At 41.5% G+C, this 22,291-nt stretch overlaps 1 protein-coding gene across 1 annotated transcript in view; it reads left to right on the top strand.

The window, feature by feature from the left end:
* Positions 1-22,291, top strand: part of LOC126343351 (uncharacterized) — a 107,142-nt gene that overhangs the window by 43,527 nt on the left and 41,324 nt on the right. Inside the window, exons 2-4 of the mRNA XM_050001931.1 lie at positions 1,102-1,189; positions 10,016-10,052; positions 10,755-10,799. Of these exons, the coding sequence (XP_049857888.1) occupies positions 1,109-1,189; positions 10,016-10,052; positions 10,755-10,799 (163 nt within the window). The 5' untranslated portion in view covers positions 1,102-1,108. The remainder of the gene's footprint in view (positions 1-1,101; positions 1,190-10,015; positions 10,053-10,754; positions 10,800-22,291) is intronic.

The following is a 22,291-nucleotide window of genomic DNA, read 5'->3' as shown; positions in this document are numbered from 1 at the left end:
CATTTCTTCCAACCATATTTTACTTTACGTTTATTAAGTAGAAGAGCTATAATTTTTAAATTCCATGTGTTGTAATTTGGTTTTTATGTTTTCCATTACAATATCTGAAGATCCGGTGATAAGTAAATATTTTGTGACAGACAAAAAACAAAATAAATTGAGTTCACCTCAGACGGTAAAACTTTTGGCATTTCAGTTCTTCTCCGATCATCTCCATTGCTTTTCACTAGTAGTTGTCATGAAGTAAAACAACACATACGGGGCCTCAGCTCATCTCCCTGCTCGAAAAGTTGCGAAGTTCGGACATGGGTGGACTTCTCTTTATCATTTCTGGGAGTAAATTTTAGTTGCAGCAAATATCACTGTGTGCAGTTGACAATACACTTTACGGAAATGGTCAGAAACTCAAATGGGAATACCTGGAAGATAGACGTTCTTTTCCGGAAACGCTTCTGAGGAAGGGTAGACAATCGACATTTGTGATTCATTATAGAACTAGTGTACTGCCACAAATGCACGCCTCTTGTAATGAGCACGAAGACAAATGAAATTAGGATTCGTACAGTTAGATAATGAGTTTTCCCTCATTACTGAGTGGAAGAGGGAACGCAATGACTGGCAGTGGTACACGGTGCTGTTGACAATTTAGTGGCTTTGCGGAGTATGTATATATGGGTATACTGGTGACAAAAGTTTGAGTTTTGCTGACAATCGTCAAAGAAGACGTTAGAGTTACGCATAGGGCGGACAGCATTCCGAGTCTGGAAAAATGCCCTTTCAAATCCTGAACGGTGAAGAAGTGTGTTTATCTTCCAAAAATGGAAAATTCTCTCGAAGAATTCAAGATTCGACACGGCTAAGGATATCCAGCAGACAGTAATCAATAAATACAGGTCATTCCCAGAATAAACCACCTATCGGACAGTAAATAGAGGTTGAATAATGCGTCCATAGAAACTGATCTTATTTTGAGTAATTAAAGAATGGAAAAACATGTACTTTTGATTTTGATCTTTGGCACTGCACATCATGCTTATTACGATGTACCATTACCTCAGCCAAGATTATGTCTTAGACTGTAGGTTTTTCACCCTATTTCAGATTCACAATGAGGGTGCCTATGCTGGACTACTGTTGCTGTGGCTGCACTTTGCAGACGGGAAGCGTTCTCATCGGCACCTTTGAACTCGTAAGTACAGAACACTCAACTTCCAACTAAAGTTCTCTAGGTATTAAAATAATGTATAGATGCCTGAAAATATAATGTTTCCGTATACAAATATTGATCGAAACATGCAGGATAAACGAGAAAATATCGTGTAATGCTGTAATTGTGATTCACTTAGGTACATTACCAATTTATTTTTACAGAACCTAAAGTGGTATGTATAAAATGGTTAATGAGGTAATAAAGCGAACAGACTACATAAAATTTCAAATGTTACATGTTTTGGATTTACGTCAAAGTAGCAGGTTCTTGGATACGATTTTGTTGCATTAAAATAATCTAGGCAACCTAATAGAAAGACCGAGCGAGGTGGCGCAGTGGTTAGCACACTGGACTTGCATTCGGGAGGACGACGGTTCAATCCCGTCTCCGGCCATCCTGATTTAGGTTTTCCGTGATTTCCCTAAATCGTTTCAGGCAAATGCCGGGATGGTTCCTTTCAAAGGGCACGGCCGATTTCCTTCCCAATCCTTCCCTAACCCGAGCTTGTGCTCCGTCTCTAATGACCTCGTTGTCGACGGGACGTTAAACACTAACCACCACCCACCACCTTAATAGAAAGAACTTAACAGCAACCCAAGCATCCATAAGAAGGGCTGTTCTTGATACCTACAAAACATTTCACGGTCTCTTCCTACCAGGATATTTATCAGTCTGGGGTTTAAACTGAAAACAAGATTATAGCGATCATTTTCTGGACAAGAATGAGCTTATTGAGTGGACCGGTGAGTATAAATTACGACTCTACCTATCATTTACAGATTTCTAGAATGTTTTGTGTTCAATGTCAATGAAATGCGAACAACAACGCTTTAGTGACCAGCCAAGGATTCCGTATTATTTTCATATACTAAGTAGTCTATCAGTGAAAAATAACTTGACAAGAGTGCGAGACACAAAGTTCACTTGAAGGACTGTGTAATATTTATTTCAGCTGCTTCTCTCGTTAATTACATAAGTTATTTGTCTAGTGCTCAGATAAAAATTGTAACTCTCTGAATGTTGTTAAGTTTGAGGTTACTACTACTGATACCAGAAAGCCAAAACGAACTACAATAATTCGAACACATTTCCCTGGGGCACCATAGGCTACTGCGAAAGAGGCAATAGGCGTCACTCGCCGGCTCACGGAATCTGGTGGTCTGTTTTCTCATTCATAGTGGAATTCAAATATATAACAAAGAAAATCTCATTTTTATAATTCAGGTAAAACGAAAAAAAATCAAATATTTCAAGATCAGAAATATGTCCACACCATGAATGGAACCATTTCAAACTCTACGGCTTGCAACACAGTGCCCTACGCAGTAACACAGCCACGTATTTTGCACATCAGTTGGCATGACTGCACATTAACATGACAGAGTGTAGGGACCAGAACAGGTCAATCAGAGGATGACTTTGGAAGGTTTCCCACATTAGTCCAGTCATGTACTGGCCCTGAGTTACACTTCCCTCAATTAACCAAAAAAGTAGCGTAAGTAACACATTCTTTCACCTTTAATCATGCCAGTTCACAGTAAAAAAAATTACAGAAATCACGAAAATAATGTAATGATCGATTAATATAATTTGCTGTGAAATTGTGTCCACAAAAATGGTGTCACCAGTGTTGAATAAACGTTTTTCAGTGTTTTTTCATGTTTCTAAAGTTCGAGGAGCATTAGCGTAAATTTTTGTTGGATATTTTTGTTGAAGTTCATAGGAGTTTCTCAATTGCGTTGACTTTTTGAGTTTCAGCCTTTTAACGACCAGCGTCAGTCTAACGATACTGGTACACGAACTAACTTTTCGTGAATACTTTCTAGCTATAACTCGTAACTCGTCTGATATCTTAAATTTAATCACATGTGAATATAATTTCAGACTGTTTAATTAAAGAGGCGTCTCCTACTTCCAGAATATTAATACAAAAACATGTACCTTCGTACGCTTTTGAAATATGCATGCTGCTTGGCTACCAAAGTAATCGACCTCAAAAGTGTTAATTGAGTAACTATCAATTCTTATGAATAAAATCGTTACTTTTTTAAATTGAGCGAATGAGTTATATAAAGAAAAGCTATTTTAGGTTACTGTCACTACTTGACTAAATTCTTTCGAACTCCCACGCTCTCAACGCCTTGATGTCAAACGCCAACAGGGGTCCTGATTGGCCAGCCTTGCTAGCATTCAGATAACTTTACAAGGGAAATAGCGGCAGACGTAGGCTTCCGCAGCAAGGGACAGTCACCCTCTCCTGGAACCTGGTGGTGTGTACTTTATAAAGCAATTTTAGTACCCTTAGTCTAATATCCCATTACATAACAGAAATAGCAATACCTCGATAGAAGATAATGTATGTTTAATATTGGTACTGTTTCTTCATTTTAAGAAGTATTAATTTAGCATTTTTTGCTGAGTTTTCTGTAGTAATCCTTCTTTCCATTGTCTGATTTTTTCTATTTCAGGTTTCTAATTTTCGATGAGAATATAACATGGTTGGTGTATCAGTAAAACATTTATTGTGAATAACTCGTTGAATACTTTAGAGTGAAAAACCATAAAAATTACATAATTTGCAATAGTTAAGTCAAAATGGTGGTTTTCCTATTCGTAGCAATAACACGGAGAAATATATACCTAGACTATATTAATCAAATATGCTTACCATTTTGCTATCAAGGTATTGTACCTAAAACTATAAAATGAACCTGCAGCAATCGTTAAGTTTTATATAATTCCTGTCAAATTAAGTTCTTGTAGCACAATACGTCTTCAGTCTAACTGCACTTCAAATTTAAAAATTAGCAACATTAGAATATTGCTTCCTTTTGGAAAAATTGCAGTGGACGTCCAAGTGGGACACGACTGACTCGCCATCCAAAATAACATGCTGCGTCCTCTTTAGCAAGATATCCCTAATCCAAACAAATTATGTTTCATACCCCACACGATAGCACTTGTATTAATAGACGTTAATGTCGTACGGAGCCAAACGCAACTGCATGATTATTCCAAGGTTCTACAATAGACTCATGCTAAAAATACTGCATAGTAGTTTTAGCAAACTCTCCTGCAACTCTTCTCGTAAACCGGTGTCACCTGTTCCTTTTTTGTTTATGGAATCGTAGCTAGATTATGGTCAAGATATAAGACCGCTACAAATTTTGTGTAAGAGTCACTATATATATATATATATATATATATATATATATATATATATATATATAGTGGGGAGGGAAAGTTGCAACTATTTATGGGAATTCCCAGACACCATATCACGGATGAGAAAAAGGTTACACTGAAAGCTGTTCGTCTCAAAAGGGGACATCCAGTGACACTTAATTCGACCCACCTGCCCTACCCCAAGGGGATGGCGGGTCAACTTAGAACTCTTCAATAGAAACCACCAATTTTACTGTGGATTCGAATTCTTCAGAAGAAGTACGTAAATTTTTTATGGAACAGTTTTGTCGTTGCTTGATGGATAGCGCTTTACCCGACTCTAATCATAATGGGTTACAAACCAATGAAAAGTGGTAGGTAAATGTTCGGTACGTTAATCATTGTCTGCGATACATTTCGTGCCATTGAAATAACCGTCTGAGACGAACGGACGACGAACATGGATAGCTTTCCGTGGTCAGACTCTCGCGATAGGTGGAACACCTCTAGGTGCAGCCATGTAGTTCCACTATGTCTAGCGGAATTTTGACCCTACCGCGAACGACGGTGAAGGAAACGGCGGTCACGGTTCACTTTTCCTTAATCATTCGGATCGCAAAACTCTTTTCTTACGTGTGCAGCCATGTTGACGATTACAGAGGCAGTAGGTGTCACTCCTTCGTACTTTGCTTCTAATCGGCATGTATGAGAAGCTCATCGACGGTATGTGAACCTGTTTCCTGACAGGAATGTTTCTTTGCAACGACATGTCGCAGTCTTAGCCAACTGTTTATTGCAAGTGGAAGCGCTCAACACACAAGAAGTATCCGACCGCGGACAGCGACGAACAAAAGTGCAGCAGTGGGTGTGTTAGCTGTAAGTGTCTGCATATCCTCACGTTATATCGCAGTCAATCACACGAGGTATAGGAATTTCGCGACGAGGAGCTCTGCGCATACTGCATGAACACAACCACCACCCGTATCACCTGTCGTTGCATCATACCCTACGTGGGGGCCATTTTCACTGCCACTTGAATTTTTGCAGTTGGATGCAGCAACAATTAGCATCCAGTGATGATTTGCATCCACACGTACTTTCCCATGACGAATCATCGTCCGGTGAATGCCCTGCTAGGCAGGGGAGAACTTCCACTGGTTAAAACCAGTCAAACATCAATGACCGTGTAGTATCAGTGTTTGATGCACTGTGTTACGTAATATAATATAATACAATTGGCCCATACTTTATAGACGGTATTGTGAATGGTCGAATATATGACGACTTTTCAGACAATATTTTGCCAATACCACTGAAAGATATCCCACTTGAAACAGGAATGGATACATGGTTTCAATGCGATTTCTATCAAGCGCATTATTCATGGATATCTCGTGAAGCTCTGAATAGACACCATCCCGATCAGTGAATTGCACGAGGAGGTCTACGTTAGTGGCCTACGCGTTCACTCGATTTAATGCCTCCAGATTTTTTCCTGTCGGAACACTAAAATACAAAATGTTACATTGTCGTACCGACAACACTTGCAAATACGCGGCAGCGAATTGTCACTGAGGGTGCGAACATTAGCAAAGTGACACTTAGAGATGTAGGAGTGTCTTTGAGAAATAGGATTGCAACATAAGTAACAGCAAACAGGCACTATTTCGAACATTTGCTTCAGTAAAACATGAATTTGTGAAAGGCAAGGAGAGGCATCTAAGACAAGCCTCATAAGACGAGACTCACATTAAAAAAACATCCCGAAGGGAACGAAACACTACAATATACATGTCGTTGTTCCTGGATAACGGTAAATGCAGTTATTACTGGATTGATTAACAAACCGATGACGTGTTCCAATCGCTATCCACTTCGGCACCATCTATGTATGTAATTACACCAATAATGTGGAATCGTAATCTGTAATGGTCTGGAAAATCACGTTCATTTCCTATGCGACACCGGTGTCGCATTACAGAATGTAAGAATACCGCTTATCTACAATCCTGGATTGTTAATCTGTTGGATAATTTTCTGAAATACTATGATATTTAGAAGGATTGTAACCCTTTACGATGTAGTCGATTACAGCTCCATCTAGCACGCAACGATAAATTTTTTCGCGTACAAAATTACATATTTTTTCCATAGAATCCATATCCGCAACAAAATTGGTGGTTCCTATTGAACATTTCAAAGCTGCCCCTCTCCTACCAATGGGAGAGGGGTCGAATGTAGTGCTATTGTAAGTCCCCCTTCGACATGAACAGCCGCTATTACAATGCCTTTTGTTATCCAGTGTGTAATTTCCACGTTTCCCAAAATAATTTTAACCGCCATGTCCTGTATATGTGTCACTCATTTTGAAGTGGTGCGAGAATTAAACTGTGGTAACTGAGGATTCTTTTTTTTCTGTTTCTTTTCTGCAAAGAATAAAATGAAAACTGAGTTCAGCGTTCTACTTTTGATTATATACCCCTAGTTTTTATTCCTTGTCCATCTATGTGTCTGGTTACTAATTTGGTGTCACTTGCAGCCTTTACATATGAGCAGAAATCTTCAGGGTTTAGTGATCTTTCGGTAAAATTATGATTCACCAGTGACTGAAGACTACAAGCACAGCACTCTTGCCAGGAAAATTCGGTTCATTTATCATCTAACTATGGTTTGCTTTAGACCCATTATAAAATTGCCGCTCTTTCTGTAGAAGTTTCTTTACATTGGTTGTATACTACAGTTGGTCCTAACCATCATGAACTGTTCTACTCGGCAGAAATCTCTCCAGCATATCGTCAACCAATGTTTTTCAGCTTGAGCCACATTTCTTTTAAATGCCAGGAGGTAAGAGTTTTGAGTTCCACTCTGAGACATGGCACTACTGCCCCTTCAGCTATTTTAATGAAACAAAAAAATCTTCCCACTTGTTTGCCTGGCTTTTGCACTTTAGTAATTATTCTTCATACAACTGCCTCATGCTCATTTTACTCGGAGTGGTCACGTCTATTCATTGGCATTAAGTCCAACATACAGTGTGTGCTTCTGAAACTGTTCCTAGTAGTGTTCAGAGAAGGTTACCTTTGTAACCCCCTTCAATTAAAAAAGTTTAATTATTTCAGGTGAGTGCTCGACTGTGGTTAGGGAACACACGTACTAGCGTACGCAGTTTTCCTGTAAACTTTTCGGTAACATTTGGAGGAGAGTCAAGTGATCGATAGAAAGATGGAATTGTAAGGTTGTGCCCCCCGTTAACGCTAAGCATTGCCCAAACAGTCTCACAGGTAGCTTCTTTTATTTTGGTGTACAGCAACAATTAAATCAACTAACTCAAACACCTTTACTTGCGATGTGAATAGCGCATTCATTGTCCTGACACAATATTGTCCAAATTCCAAAATTTTTTTTTGGTGATTCTAGACGTTCAGTTTTTTTCTCTTTATTCTGAGGTTGGTGCCAGTTCTGTGAGGAGTCAAGAGCAGAATATACACTGCCGGAGAAAAAAGGTGGAGCAACCGGAAGGGAAGGAGGAAAGTAAATGTAACTTTAAGAGAAGAGAGCTCATACGATGTTAGCTCAATGATTAAAATACAGAGTTAAATTTACGAAACATTTGTAATACGAGCCCACTTATTAGCATGGCGTTGCGCCCCCTCTGGCCTGAACGTATACACCGATTTGGCTGGAAAGAGTGTCGTAAGGCCTTTGTATCCTCTCGTGGGGGAAACTGGCGCACAGCTATTCTTACTGGTACAATGACTTAGTATCCTGGTAATTGCACTGGGACAGAGGTGACGTCCAAGATGCTTCCACACGTACTGTTACTGGCCACGGAAAACATTACCGTCACGCAGACACTTCATACACGTAATATGTGGACGAGCATTGTGCTGTTGAAAAATGGCACCATGATATTGTTGCGTAGGACGTAACACAAGAGAACACAAGATACCCGTAACGTGCCGCTCTACCATCGGAGCTTCCTCAATCACAACCATCTGCGATGCATCTCCACATCATGACGCCGCGTCTCTGCAAAACATTGAAAGAATGACATCCGTCCTTGAAAGAATGAGGTCTCTTCCTAGATTCCAGCACACTCGCCTTCGATGGTCGTCCAGGGTAGTACAGAAGAGCCATTCGTCGCATTCATCACCAGCCAAAACTTCCTTGAGACGGCAGCTCTCCAAATTCGACCCACTGTTTGTGGTACTAATGGTAACCTACCCGTTCGTCTCCTACCAGTGGTGCCTGTGCACTGCAGGGAAGCCATTACTTGTCTTCAGATGGTGAACGCAGATGCTGTTACGATGTGATCGTTGCACAACAGGGCGATACTTCATTGTAGTGATGAGACGTGGTCGACCGGAACCAGACGACGAATATTCCTGCCCTTATTTTCCCTTGCGGTCCAAGGCCGGGCCACTTGTCGCACAGGAATGCCCACAAATCCTGGTATTGTCCGGCTCCTCCATCCGTCCGAATGGAGGCTCGAACACTGGGAGATGCTAGCCGCTCACACAGTACGCGCCATCTCCGTCTCTTTGACGACTGTAACTCAACATATGGTCTGTTCATGCCTCTTATATATCCCAACAGGGTTTCCTAATGAACACCACGCTCGACTGCTCCTAAGAGTGCCGCCAATCTGACAGAAAGCCTGGTCTTTAACGCACTCCCCGTTAGCGATGCGTTGAACAGTAATTAAGCAAAGAAAAGCGCTGCCGATGAGCCGTTTTCGATCGGACACTTCTTGGCCTCCTACCCGTCACCAAGTCATTGTTGCTCTTCACGCTCAGAGAGAGGTATCTTCATTGATAAAGATTTTCGGAAGCTTTGGGCTCGAGAGGAGCAGTTCACAGTACGCACTCCGTTGCTCGAAAAGAATGCTACTCATCTTCTGTATTTTATCGATGAGTTTGAAAGGACAATATCGTATATTCACAGTCAACACAACATGTGTCCTTTCGTTGGTCAGTTCCCAGACCTCGTTGCAGTATCGTTTCAGGTCAGATTATCGTCATGCTTTCCTTGCTTTTTTATGAAAATCGAGCCCTTCTCAGAACGAACTATACTAAGGCAATCGGGTGTCTGCTCTGGTTCACATTGAGAAACGCAACTCTAACTGTTTGTATACTCGCAGACAGTGAGCTCATGTCCAAGTTACATGGACATTCGAGTATGTCTTGTGGGTGCTTTACATTCTTTGTCAGGCAGTGTATTATCTTCTGCACGTCACAGGTAATCCGAAGGACAACGAAGGAACCGGCCTTCTTCCCACATATCGATATATCTGAACAACGCTATTACCAATAAATATTACAATAAAATAAACGAAGTACTATCACATGAGGTGGTGCGAATCATAAACCAGTGACGCATTCTAGGATTTCTCTGGATTGTCACAACGTCCCAGAAAAAAATATAGTTCTGTACGTACCTACAATTTAATTTAATTTCGACTGCGATACCTGCAATGTTTTTGATGGCTAAGGGGCTGTAAATACTTCAGAGACGTATGAAGGTAGCATACATTTCCTTCGGACTGTAGGAGGTTACTCATGATACAACAGTTAGTATTTACAAAAGATAACACGATGTTGTCTTTCTATTGTAGTATCTTAATAAACTGTTTTGTTACAGGTACGGAGCATACTGGCTTTACTTGAAGCAGTCATTCGTAAGTAAACTATTCAAAATATATCTCTCATCGATCATAAGGGATGTACCAGCAATAGTGGTAAAAACTTCCAAGATTGTATTTCTCAGGCAAAAAGAAGAAGAAAACTGTGTGTTATTAGGTTCCTGAAGTTTTTAGTTCGGAATAGTAAGACATCGTATATTGCGAAATCATTTAGTGCTAAAATGCTTTCATGTGATAAGTCAAATACTTACGCAAAAATCTGTCGTTGCTGGAGAATCTCCTCTGAAGCGAGTTATGGAAGTGCAGACAGTACGCAATAGGCTGAATGTATTGGAACTTGGTCAGAACTTTATACAATAATTAGCTCAACTTTGAACACTTGTTATTATTACTTAAATATTATTATTATTGTTATTATTTACGAGTTACTCGAAATTTGCAGCAAATTACGACTGTGATGAACGAATACTTGAGGTTTCTCAGTATGAGTGATTCATATTTCACAAACTAATAATTTCCATTATTTGTTGACATAGGGCTTTCTTCTTATCTTTGCATGAGTAATCAGATCAGTAACTCACTGTTTACATTATAGCCTGAATAACTATCAGGTGCTAATATGTATTATACACCGCATTATGTCTGATTCCTGATAATCTTACAGCCAAGTAGTTTACATTATTTAATTGTAAATGATCGACTACTAAGTGTAATATGAAACACTTTCTTTTGTTTCAGACTTTCATCCCTTCCAGTTCAATTACAAACTTGCCTGGACCTACTGTGAGTACATACGCATATTCATTGTAAAGGAACCTACGATCATCTCGTCTGTTTGTGTATCAATAGTGCAAATGTCGTCATTTATTGTTGATAAAGTTTTATACCTGAAACATTTAATTAGTTATTAGGTGAAATTCATAACAAGAAATATGAGTGGATTCGCCTTTTTTTCTGAAAGGCAATGTTGAAAGTTGAGCCAGCTGTGAGGTTAAATCATACAGTTTCATATAGAAGTTGCTTCTATGCTGATGTTACAACCTTTATACAATGTGTCAATCTGACGTAAGATACTCTGGTATCTTGTAAGCGAAAAGTATTCTGTTAATACAGTGGAATAAATGTACTGGATTTGTTGTTGCTAAGGTTGTAGGGTAGGCAATTTTCAGAGGTGGTAGTATACGGACCAATACAAGAAAAATGTCTTTATTTACACGCATGTCTAAAAAATCACACAATGTCGATGATCGACACCTGTACGCAATATTTTGAAATTATTTATAAGGATTGTTCAGATTTGCTGGTCTGTGATATAATTTTTTTCTTTAATTAAAGGTCCATTTCGGCTAAATTGCCATTATCGAGTGGTGTATATACTGTCTAGATCGACTGACATACATATAACGCCATTGGCAACTTTAACTTTGACTGTCGTTCCATATTTGCAGCATTATGGTAGTCAAATTACTGCCACAACAAATTAATTACAATCTAAGACATTAAATATAGAACGTCAATCAAAATACAGTTCCTAACGACGTCATATGAATGTCAGTCCATCGAGACAATCTATACGTCACTCGATACTGTCAATTCAGGTCTGTAGTGGAAGAAAGATATAGGTCTGCGATTACCTTGACATCAGCTGTATTAAGTATAGATCTACCAGACTATAGTGCAATGTAAAAATATGTGCCAGACCGGGACTCGGACCAGTATTTCCCGCTTCTTTATTTCGTGAACTACAATACAAAGACTAGACTTTGTGACATATGCAAATTTAGTAAGCCCGGGAAGCGTACACGAACAGCGGAAGTGGCTGAGGTGACGCTTGCTATGTTTTCGTATGTCACTGTTGGGTAGTACATCTTCAACAAAAAGATTTGACGTCAAGGAATTAGCAGTCAGCGAATGAATTTTGAAAAAATAAAATGGCTAGGTAACACGGGATTGTAGTGCATACTTGGCATCTATGGAAACTTGTTCGTCTTAGATACTGTGAAACACAACTCTCCTACTGTAACCTCTTTGGTTTACATGTTTTTGGAGGAGATACTGTGCACCAAAACGAGAAACCAATGTCAAGTAAATATGGGCTCCAAAATGCATAATCTACGGGCATCACATGTATGTTTCACAATAACGAGGATGAACTATTTATTGGTCATAGCTCTTCAGGTTTGCATTTTGGAGCCCATGTTTACTCGACTCAGTACCGGTAACATATTCCGCTGTCAGAGATTCCACAACGACTTTTTTTAATAACTTTCGAACCAGGGGTTCTTACCCGAAACTGATTACCTAGATAGCCGTGAGATTGAGAAATCTAATGGGAATATTGGTCTGGTTTGCGTGTATTATTTCTAGTGGAGCGGCATTATTGCCACAACTTCTGGCATTTGGCGCCGGCAGGGCGTATCCTATAAACTGAATCATTTTATGTTAGCTGTCGTGGATGGAGGATACAAACATGGTAGCAGCTGGAGCTGAACTCAATATCTCTGCGTACTTGCATATACAATCACTTTTTTTATTGAGTCCTGATTAAAAAACTCTTCTGCGGCATTTGCAGTGTTTCGTAAAATTCGTTCTGCAGTTATTAAAACCTGTTAAATTATTTCATTACTTGTTTACACGTTGTCATATAAAATGTGATAAGAATAGAGTAGAAAATATGTATATCCAATAACAAATGTTAGCAATACGATACCAGTAAATCCAGCATAAATAATAAAAACTAGGAATAATTTACAGCAGTGGCGTGAGTGAATTTAACAGAAGTTTGGATCAAGGGAACCCAGTATCTAAGAAAGAGTGACGTTGTTGCTGTTGAGGGATTACCTACTACAGTAAATGCGATACAATGGCAGGTAAAACTGCAGTTTGACCGAAAATATGTTCTGCAAGACAACAGGGGCTGTTGCGTCGTTTTATGCTCTACATTACATTTTCTGTCGCCCTGCTGATGCACATGGAGAGTAATTAGCACATAATATTTGAAATAAACCTTACTAAAGAGTGAATTTGCGAACTCGTAGTCAAGGGGTTCCTTGAGAGACCGGTCTTCGTACAGAAATCTGCTACTCCCGGCCTAGAACGCTTTGTCATTACAGAGCGGCAAGTTATGCTCACCGTAATTATTCTCGGACAGCTGTGCTGGACACCGCTGACGTGTGAATGGCTCTGCTGCAATAGATAAGGGTGTGGTGTTGTAGCTGCAACTCTGGACCCCGGTCAAACGCTCAGTTGCTCTCTCGGACTGTGACTTCAGCGTCTCGACCGCGTGCTCCAGTAATATTTTACCGCCAAGCCATACATGTCTGCCAATGGCGAGGATTATGTACATGGCGGCTAAATAGTGTGGATTCCATCCAGCGCATAGAATGCCGCCAGGACCAGGCGCCACATCTATCCAATAACGTCGCAAATTGCGTTCCCACTTATATAAAGTCGCTTCAGCTCTGTCTCCACGAAATCACTGTCTAATTTACCAAAGGCTCCTTTTCGCTCCCTGAACTAGCCTCACGTACAGGTCCCCTGAAATTGGAGAGCCATACAAGAGAGAGGGCCATTATTTCAGCTCCAAATGTTTCTTTGGGAAAGGGAGCTATCGGTATCTACAAAACGTTTTTTGAAGCATAGGAAAGCGGCGCTCTCGCATAGTTTGTGCGGCGACTCGGCCACAGTTTTTGTCGCTGGCGAGGCCCGGGTTGTGGAATACACAGTGCCAGCTAGGTCCCAGGCTGCGTGCTGGCAAACCGACTCCTGCAAAGACAGGCACCAGAGAGCGCAATCGTCGCTCACGGCTGAGAGCCACTCTGTTTTCGTTGCGGTCTGTCCATGCTGTGACAAATCCCAGGCGCTGTGCCTCCCAGTCTGGAGAACAGGCCGTTCCAGATTTAAGGTATAACGAATGAAATGAGACTAGAACGAGCTCAGTATTCCCAGTCCCTGGGATTTGTCATAGGGTAATAAACATTTCCCATGTAATCTGCACCATTGTCTTTCTCTCCTCCACTAATCGATTTTATATAGAATGAAAGAGGCACGCAAAATAGCTTTTCGTGTGCCATGACATCATTTGTGTAAATTTTGTGCCTTAGTTGTCCCTTTTGAGTTGGCAAAGGGGCAGCTACAAGCAAAATTTTTACTGTCCACTAACGTTCTGAAATGTATTTCTTTTGGCAGACCGCCAAGCCTTCCTATGACAAACATTATCTTTCCCAACATATCGCCTAACCACAACATGCAAATAGCTAATTAGATGACATATATATAGTCCACTCCCAAGGAAGCAACCTCACGTTATCACTGGATTGAATGCTGAAGTCTGGTTCTTTGGAATTATAGAAAATGCAATGGAAAGAGATACCAGAGTCCAGATGAACATATGAAAAACTAATCTTCCTCACAGATCAAAGTCAACGTTGGGTCATATGTTTTGAATCTCTCACTTTGACTGTCATTTAATGTGGCTCCTGGTTCATTCATGATAATGCAAGATCAATATAATTGCCGCTGAATGTCAACTCATGCTCTATACCTAGCAAATATGATGTTCACAACTGTGTACATATATATACAGGTTGAGTCGGGTAACACCTCCATTATGCCGGGGGCGACTGCACGTATCGGCATGCGGGTTTCGGCGAGTCATGGCCGACTATGGGGCACATTCGTTGGTACATGCACAATAATCACTACGTTTATATTGACCGAGATAACGAGACAAGTACATGTTTTTTAAATGGGACGCCATACTTTTTTTACTATCATTCCAACGCTCTGGAAAAGACGCGTATAGTGATGTAACGCACGTTGCTATTGTGATTAAAACATCGATTAAAAGGCGCTGGGAAATATTGTACGATTGAAGGTCGACGCGGTCGGAAGCGGCTGCAGACTGTAAACATGCCTCGCGCGACCTGCAGGTCGAGCTGCCGTGCTCTATGCAGCATGTGCGGCCTACGCTACGTAGGTAAATCCTCATACGCCCTCTTTTAAGTAAAGTTTCAATCACAATAACAACATCCGGTACATCAGTATATGCGTTCTGATAATTGTGCATGTACCAGCGTATGTGCCCCATAGTCAGCTATGATTCACCGAAAACCTCATGCCGATACGTGCAATCGCCCCCGGAATAAAGGGGGTGTTACGTCTTACGCGACTCACCCTGTATATAAATGTTGCAAATATTACCACTAACAGATGTGACGACGTAAGATTACAAACATATCTCTACTGTAGTACATTTGCATTGTATGATCGAAAGAGCTAGTAGGCACAATAACGTCACATAGCCACATTTCCAGGAATACTAAGTAGCTAAATGAGTGTTGAATGAAACGTTACATGTAAATTCAGCAGGTGCTAGGATTAATTAAATTACTTTTTTGTGAATATATGGTGTGAACAATTTTAGTGACAATTAATTTTCGGCCTCATCGTGGATTTCTTAAATGAAAACAGGTGTAATTTGTCAAAATTACAGTACACAAAAAATATGTGGTACAAAATAGCAGCTCAAACAAAAAAAATGACAATAAACATTTAACATGACACCGACCGTTGCAAAATTTTACATAATATACAAACGGAAATGAGCCTGGGCGTTAAGCTGTCACTGCCCTTTGGTAGGTCACAAGAGCACTGGGGTTCACTCAGCACACAAGAGTACATTGGGGCTTAGAGAAACACAAAGTACAGTGGGAGGACGTGCAGACTAGTTCGATGCAGCTCTCTCGTTGTCACTTGCAGCGTGTGTATTCCCCATCCGGCAAATGCTGTCAAACTAGTGGAGAGCAAGTGGAAATCCATCTCTTCTCCTAGGTATATTCCATAGAGGAGAGGCAGTACGGCGGACCGCGGTGGCCGAGCGTTTCTGGGCGCCTCAGTCCGGAACCGCGCGACTGCTACAGTCGCAGGCTCGAATCATGCCTCGGGCATGGATGCGTGTGATGTCCTTACGTTAGTTAGGTTTAACTAGTTCTAAGTTCTATTGGACTAATGACCTCAGAAATGGAGTCCCATAGTGCTCAGAGCTACACTCCTGGAAATTGAATTATTGTATATCCACCTTTCGCAGCAATGCAGGCTGCTATTCTCCCATGGAGACGATCGTAGAGATGCTGGATGTAGTCCTGTGGAACGGCTTGCCATGCCATTTCCACCTGGCGCCTCAGTTGGACCAGCGTTCGTGCTGGACGTGCAGACAGCGTGAGACGACGCTTCATCCAGTCCCAAACATGCTCAATGGGGGACAGATCCGGAGATCTTGCTGGCCAGGGTAGTTGACTTACACCTTCTAGAGCACGTTGGGTGGCACGAGATACATGTGGACGTGCATTGTCCTGTTGGAACAGCAAGTTCCCTTGCCGGTCTAGGAATGGTAGAACAATGGGTTCGATGACGGTTTGGATGCACTATTCAGTGTCCCCTCGATGATCACCAGAGGTGAACGGCCAGTGTAGGAGATCGCTCCCCACACCATGATGCCTCGGTCGTATGCAATCCTGATTGTGGCGCTCACCTGCACGGCGCCAAACACGCATACGACCATCATTTGCACCAAGGCAGAAGCGACTCTCATCGCTGAAGACGACACGTCTCCATTCGTCCCTCCATTCACGCCTGTCGCGACACCACTGGAGGCGGGCTGCACGATGTTGGGGCGTGAGCGGAAGACGGCCTAACGGTGTGCGGGACCGTATCCCAGCTTCATGGAGACGGTTGCGAATGGTCCTCGCCGATACCCCAGGAACAACAGTGCCCCTAATTTGCTGGGAAGTGGCGGTGCGGTCCCCTACGGCACTGCATAGGATCCTACGGTCTTGGCGTGCATCCGTGCGTCGCTGCGGTCCGGTCCCAGGTCGACGGGCACGTGCAACTTCCGCCGACCACTGGCGACAACATCCATGTACTGTGGAGACCTCACGCCCCACGTGTTGAGCAATTCGGCGGTACGTCCACCCGGCCTCCCGCATGCCCACTATACGCCCTCACTCAAAGTCCGTCAACTGCACATACGGTTCACGTCCACGCTGTCGCGGCATGCTACCAGTGTTAAAGACTGCGATGGAGCTCCGTATGCCACGGCAAACTGGCTGACACTGACGGCGGCGGTGCACAAATGCTGCGCAGCTAGCGCCATTCGACGGCCAACACCGCGGTTCCTGGTGTGTCCGCTGTGCCGTGCGTGTGATCATTGCTTGTATAGCCCTCTCGCAGTGTCCGGAGCAAGTATGGTGGGTCTGACACACCGGTGTCAATGTGTTCTTTTTTCCATTTCCAGGAGTGTATTTGAACCAATCAGTACGCCATGTGTGGCATCATCTCACTTGCAGGTAATGAGGCTAGCGTTATCCCACCGTGACAGTGTTTTGGCCACAGCTGTGTATGAACAAGCAGTGGATCATTACTCCAGTGCTCATGTCGACGTGGCTGGTGCTGGTCGCAGTGGTCAACTCGACTGTACCCAGACTGTGTGTTGCTAAATGGTTCAAATGGCTCTGAGCACTATGGGACTTAACATCTGAGGTATCAATTCGCTAGACTTAAAACTACTTAAACCTAACTAACCTAAGGACATAACACACCTCCATGCCCGAGGCAGGATTCGAACCTGCGACAGTAGCAGCAACGCGGTTCCGGACTGAGGCGCCTAGAACCTCTCGGCCACAACGGCAGGCCTGTTGTAGTGTAACGACGTAAGTTTTGTTTAAATGATTTTCTTTTGACATATGACCATGTGCAGACTTCGTAACCAACGTCAGTTATAAAACACTTCAAAATTACTTAAACTCTTTTTAAAATTGTCTCTGAATGGTTCTTGAACGAAACTGTAATTAAAACATCATCCTTTGAGTCGTATGCGTAGAATTACATCACTCAGTCCAATTTGTTTGCGCAAACTTTTTTCAATTTAGATGTCATTTGTTTTTTCTCAGACATTATATTAACGCAAGAATCTGCTTTAATAAATATTAAAACCACATTGAATAAACTTTTAAGACTCAAACTCGCGATAAACGTTGTCAAAATTAATAATCTTGTCAAATAAACCAATAATTCTTCATAAATAAATTCTCGGAACACGTGTTTAAACTTTTGTAGTATACACTAGTTTATTATCTTCCTATATACTACATATAGACGTGAACCTGAGCCTTGACAAGATAGGACTGAACATTTACAACATGATTAAACTTTCTGTGATGTCATTGTTGTAGAAACATTACATATTCTTATTTTTTCAGTTTTTAGAAGCACGACGCAACAAATCGGTTTCAGGATCTTCTGTTGCTCTTTGGCTGTCGACCCGCGACGTATAGTGGCCAGCAATTTTCTCTCTGGTCCGGCAGCGAAGATGCTGTCTCCGTTCGTTGCACCGCCCTCTCCGTACATGAAACATAAAAATAAATACAAAACTTTAGATAGTTCACAACAATTATAAATATTACAAAATACCTAAACAAAACACTAAATTAAACTTACATTCACCTGCTAACTGGGCTGACACTGGTGGATGGGTGACGCTTCAATTTCACGTCCCACTACACTGTGTTTGTTGCTATTTTGCTTACTAGAGCTACAGAAATCTGTTGTGGAATAGCTTGGCCAGTCATTCCGCACTGCCGAAAAAATCAACAGAAAAAGGAGTGCTGATCTGTAGGGAGCACGTCGATAAATAGCATTGGAAGTTTTATCTGTGAGAGCTGCAACTGCAGCTGATAATATGTTGTGTAGCTAATAACTGCATTATGGTAGATACTGGCTATTGGATACTGGTACTTGGCTGGAGAAAAGGGCAATTTATGTTGAGGAGCGTCAGACACATTCTATGAAGTATCTTTTGAATTATCCAGTTCATTAGTTGTGACATAACACTAGCCATACCATCCCTGGAGGTTTCCTCATGCCTCGAATTCCATCTGTCGACATACGGCGTTGTGATGTAAACGACTGCTGCTCACCTTGCAGCCACGTGCCAGTCACTAGAAGCTATTTTTCCCTTGTCTCCTTGGACCTGCACCCGCCGTGTGCCACTGACGTAAGCTCCCTGCCACAAGTTGTCGGGTGACTGTAGATTGGCGAACCTGGATCGTAGATGCTGCCAGCGGCTGAGGCCTCATGCCACCGCACTGTGAAGTACACTTTCTTCCTCCTGGCTACCCTTTACCACGCCCCTTGTTGTGTCTGGTCAGTCCACATTTCAAGCTGCCACGGTGACCCCATTTCTCGACTCCATAACTCTGCAAAATACTCAAGAGACCAAACCCAGTTAAAGATTACTAAAATTTGAAATACGACTGTGCAAAATGGAGTGATATTATTACTGCATCCAAAAATATTTCGTGCTCATAAACAGATACTCCTAACTACTGTAAATTACCATGTATAAATTTTACAATATAAAATCATGATTGGTGTGTCTTGAAGTGTTACCAAATTTGCTTAACAGTGCCGCTGATGGCTGAATGATCTATAACTCTTTCCATGTCAGGTTGTTGTGCAGGATACGACATTAATATCAAGTTATTAAATGGTTGTCAAATTAGTATGTTACCCAAATTAATGATGCTGTGCCTCATATACAGGTATCCTACATAAAACTGGTACACGTCTTGTATCGGTTAATCATCTCTAGCCGAATAATTTGTAAAGTCCGCCACTTCTAGCGTCTTTTATAAATAGATAACTACATGTTTCTAATGTTACTATTATCTGTCTTCTTTAAGTTAATTCACTGTTACTTCACTCATAGGCGTGAAGTTCAGCGATTTTATGTGGGACACCTTGTACAACGGGCTTGGCTAATCAGCATGTGTAGTAAACCTACTTAATCCTGTGAATCACAAAGTTAAGAAAACACTTATGACGTTTAACTGGTCTACCAAGCTCTTGGCTTCAGACCGTCGTTCCTCCTAGCCTTTTTTAAAAACATTCCATCCCAAACACCTTCTTCTTTATCTATTACTACTCTCTTCTGGGAACAGAAATCTCCTGAACAGGACTACATCCTTTCATAAATTGTCTGTACAACAATTATTTATCAATAACCAATTAGTGTGTATGCTTCTCTTGTTAATTTCAGTTGTACAAAAATTGTGTACCTGAGTGTTCACATTTTAGATCCAGAACGAAATTTTTCCTCTGCCGTGCGCGCTGTTATGAAACTTTCTGGCGATTAAAACTACGTACTGGAGCGAGACTCGAACTCGGGACCGTTGCCTTTCGCGGAGAAGTGCTCTACCAACGAAGCTGCCCACGCGTGACTCAGGACGCATCCTCACAGCTTCAATTCTGGCAGTACCTCTCCTCCTACCTTCAAAACTTCACAGAAGGTCTCCTGCTAAACCAGAGGCGAGGTATTGGCAGAACTGAAGCTGTGAGGAAGAGTCGTGAATCGTGCATGGGTAACTCAGTTGGTAGAGCACTTGCCTGCGAAAGGCAAAGGTTCCGATTTCTAGTCTAGCTTTAATCTGCCAGGAAATGATCCCCATATCACTCATCGTTCTCTTCAGTCAACTTTAATTTATCTTTTTTCTTATCTGATGTACACTGTAAAAAATGAAACAGATTTATGAAACACTATATACCATATAATGAGTCCATGCTATTGCTGGTCATCGGATTTTTTTCAGAATGATTAACATCAGGGTGTTTGGCAGCATGTATTCCCATTCGTTCATGTCATCTTCACTCGACAAAAAACAGTGCTTGCCACCTCCAAACATATACCACTTATGCTCCCACTAAACAAAAAGCAAACAACTGTTCGCAAAGAACATACAACCCATTCGGCCATTCTCTCACGCCCATATGATAATATATTCATTAAACAAATAAATATCATCTACTTGCATCACTGTCAAGGACATCAGTAAAAATGAGGCTTTGCCTATGACACTGGTAACCGTCAGCGGGGTAAGAGATCATGTAAACCCACAGTAACTAATATTTACGTTCATCGTTTATAATGCTAGTCGGTGCTGACGGAGTACAAAAGCACATATATTCAGTTATCACCTGATGACAAGACAAACATATCAACTACGAAATGCAAAGCCCCAATAGAGAATCCGTATCCAAACATATCCCCATTGCTGACAGCTAACGTAAAACTTATCTCTTCCAGCTGGAAACTCCTCCTCTGCGTAACTAATGCAGTCCACCAGTATGGACTCAATGGCAGGGTATCCAATCGTCCAAATTTCTTTCAGAAACATTCTGTTGTAATCTCCTCTAAACATTCAGCACGATGTTAAACGTGTTGATGTGAATTCTCTCTCATTCTGACTGAACGCTATTCTTCTGTGCAAGCTCGTGTCATGTTCACACTTCACGAATTGGTTCTTCTAACTATACATCAAGTACGATCTGATGGTAACCTTTTCCTGCCATCTTTCCTCGCCTTCCTTGTTGCAGAAATTACTGTATCTCTTTTGTTCGTTTAATTTATGAACGGCTTGTTAGGGGATACATGCTATACGACCAACAACACCTTACACTTCAAAATTTCTAACTCGCACTCTCTTTCATGGACGATACATCGTGTCTTCAGTGGCCCATTGTATACGTAAAAGAATTTGTGGCACAATCTCTTTTATTTGCTGGACAGACAGAACGATTTCACAAGACGCTTCCACCCTATCTGATATTCCCTTATTCTCGCCTTCTTGCTTCATGGATCCTGTGCAGTATCTGATTAATTATCTGACAAAACTGCACCCTTGTTATTGTTGGGCAGTCATCTTTTTCTCTAGTGGCTCTTATTCTTCAGGGCAGTCAATGGAAGCAACAGAGTTCAGATGTATGGCATCTCATTAAGAATTTTATGGAATTCTTTTAACAGTACGTAGCACGTCCCGTGCTGTTTGTGGCAGCAGAATCTGCACAAATTTCCAAGTTCTATCGTTAAATGTTTGCAGTTTTCGAGCTTGGATGGTGTTTTGAGAAACATGTGGCCTGCATTCTACGCCTCCTCAGTCACACCACTTGTCATTAAACTGAAGTCCATTGCCCGAGATTGTTTTTCTATATGTTCTACCTGTGCCAAGAAGTCTCTGCACAGTGACTTTGATATAGTAAATGCGGTAGCTCTAAGTAATGATGTGTCATAAATTTAGAGGTGAATATACACGGTGTTACAAAAAGGTGCGAGCAAACTTTCAGGAAACATTCCTCACACACAAAGAAAAATAAAATATCTTATGTGTCCGGAAACGCTTACTTCCCATGTTAGAGCTCATTTTATTATTTCTCTTCAAATG

This window comes from Schistocerca gregaria, chromosome 1 (genome assembly GCF_023897955.1).
Source record: "Schistocerca gregaria isolate iqSchGreg1 chromosome 1, iqSchGreg1.2, whole genome shotgun sequence".
NCBI classification, from domain to species: domain Eukaryota; kingdom Metazoa; phylum Arthropoda; class Insecta; order Orthoptera; family Acrididae; genus Schistocerca; species Schistocerca gregaria.
The sequence above is the reverse complement of the archived record's forward strand: the minus strand, read 5'-3'. Positions and strand labels throughout refer to the sequence as shown.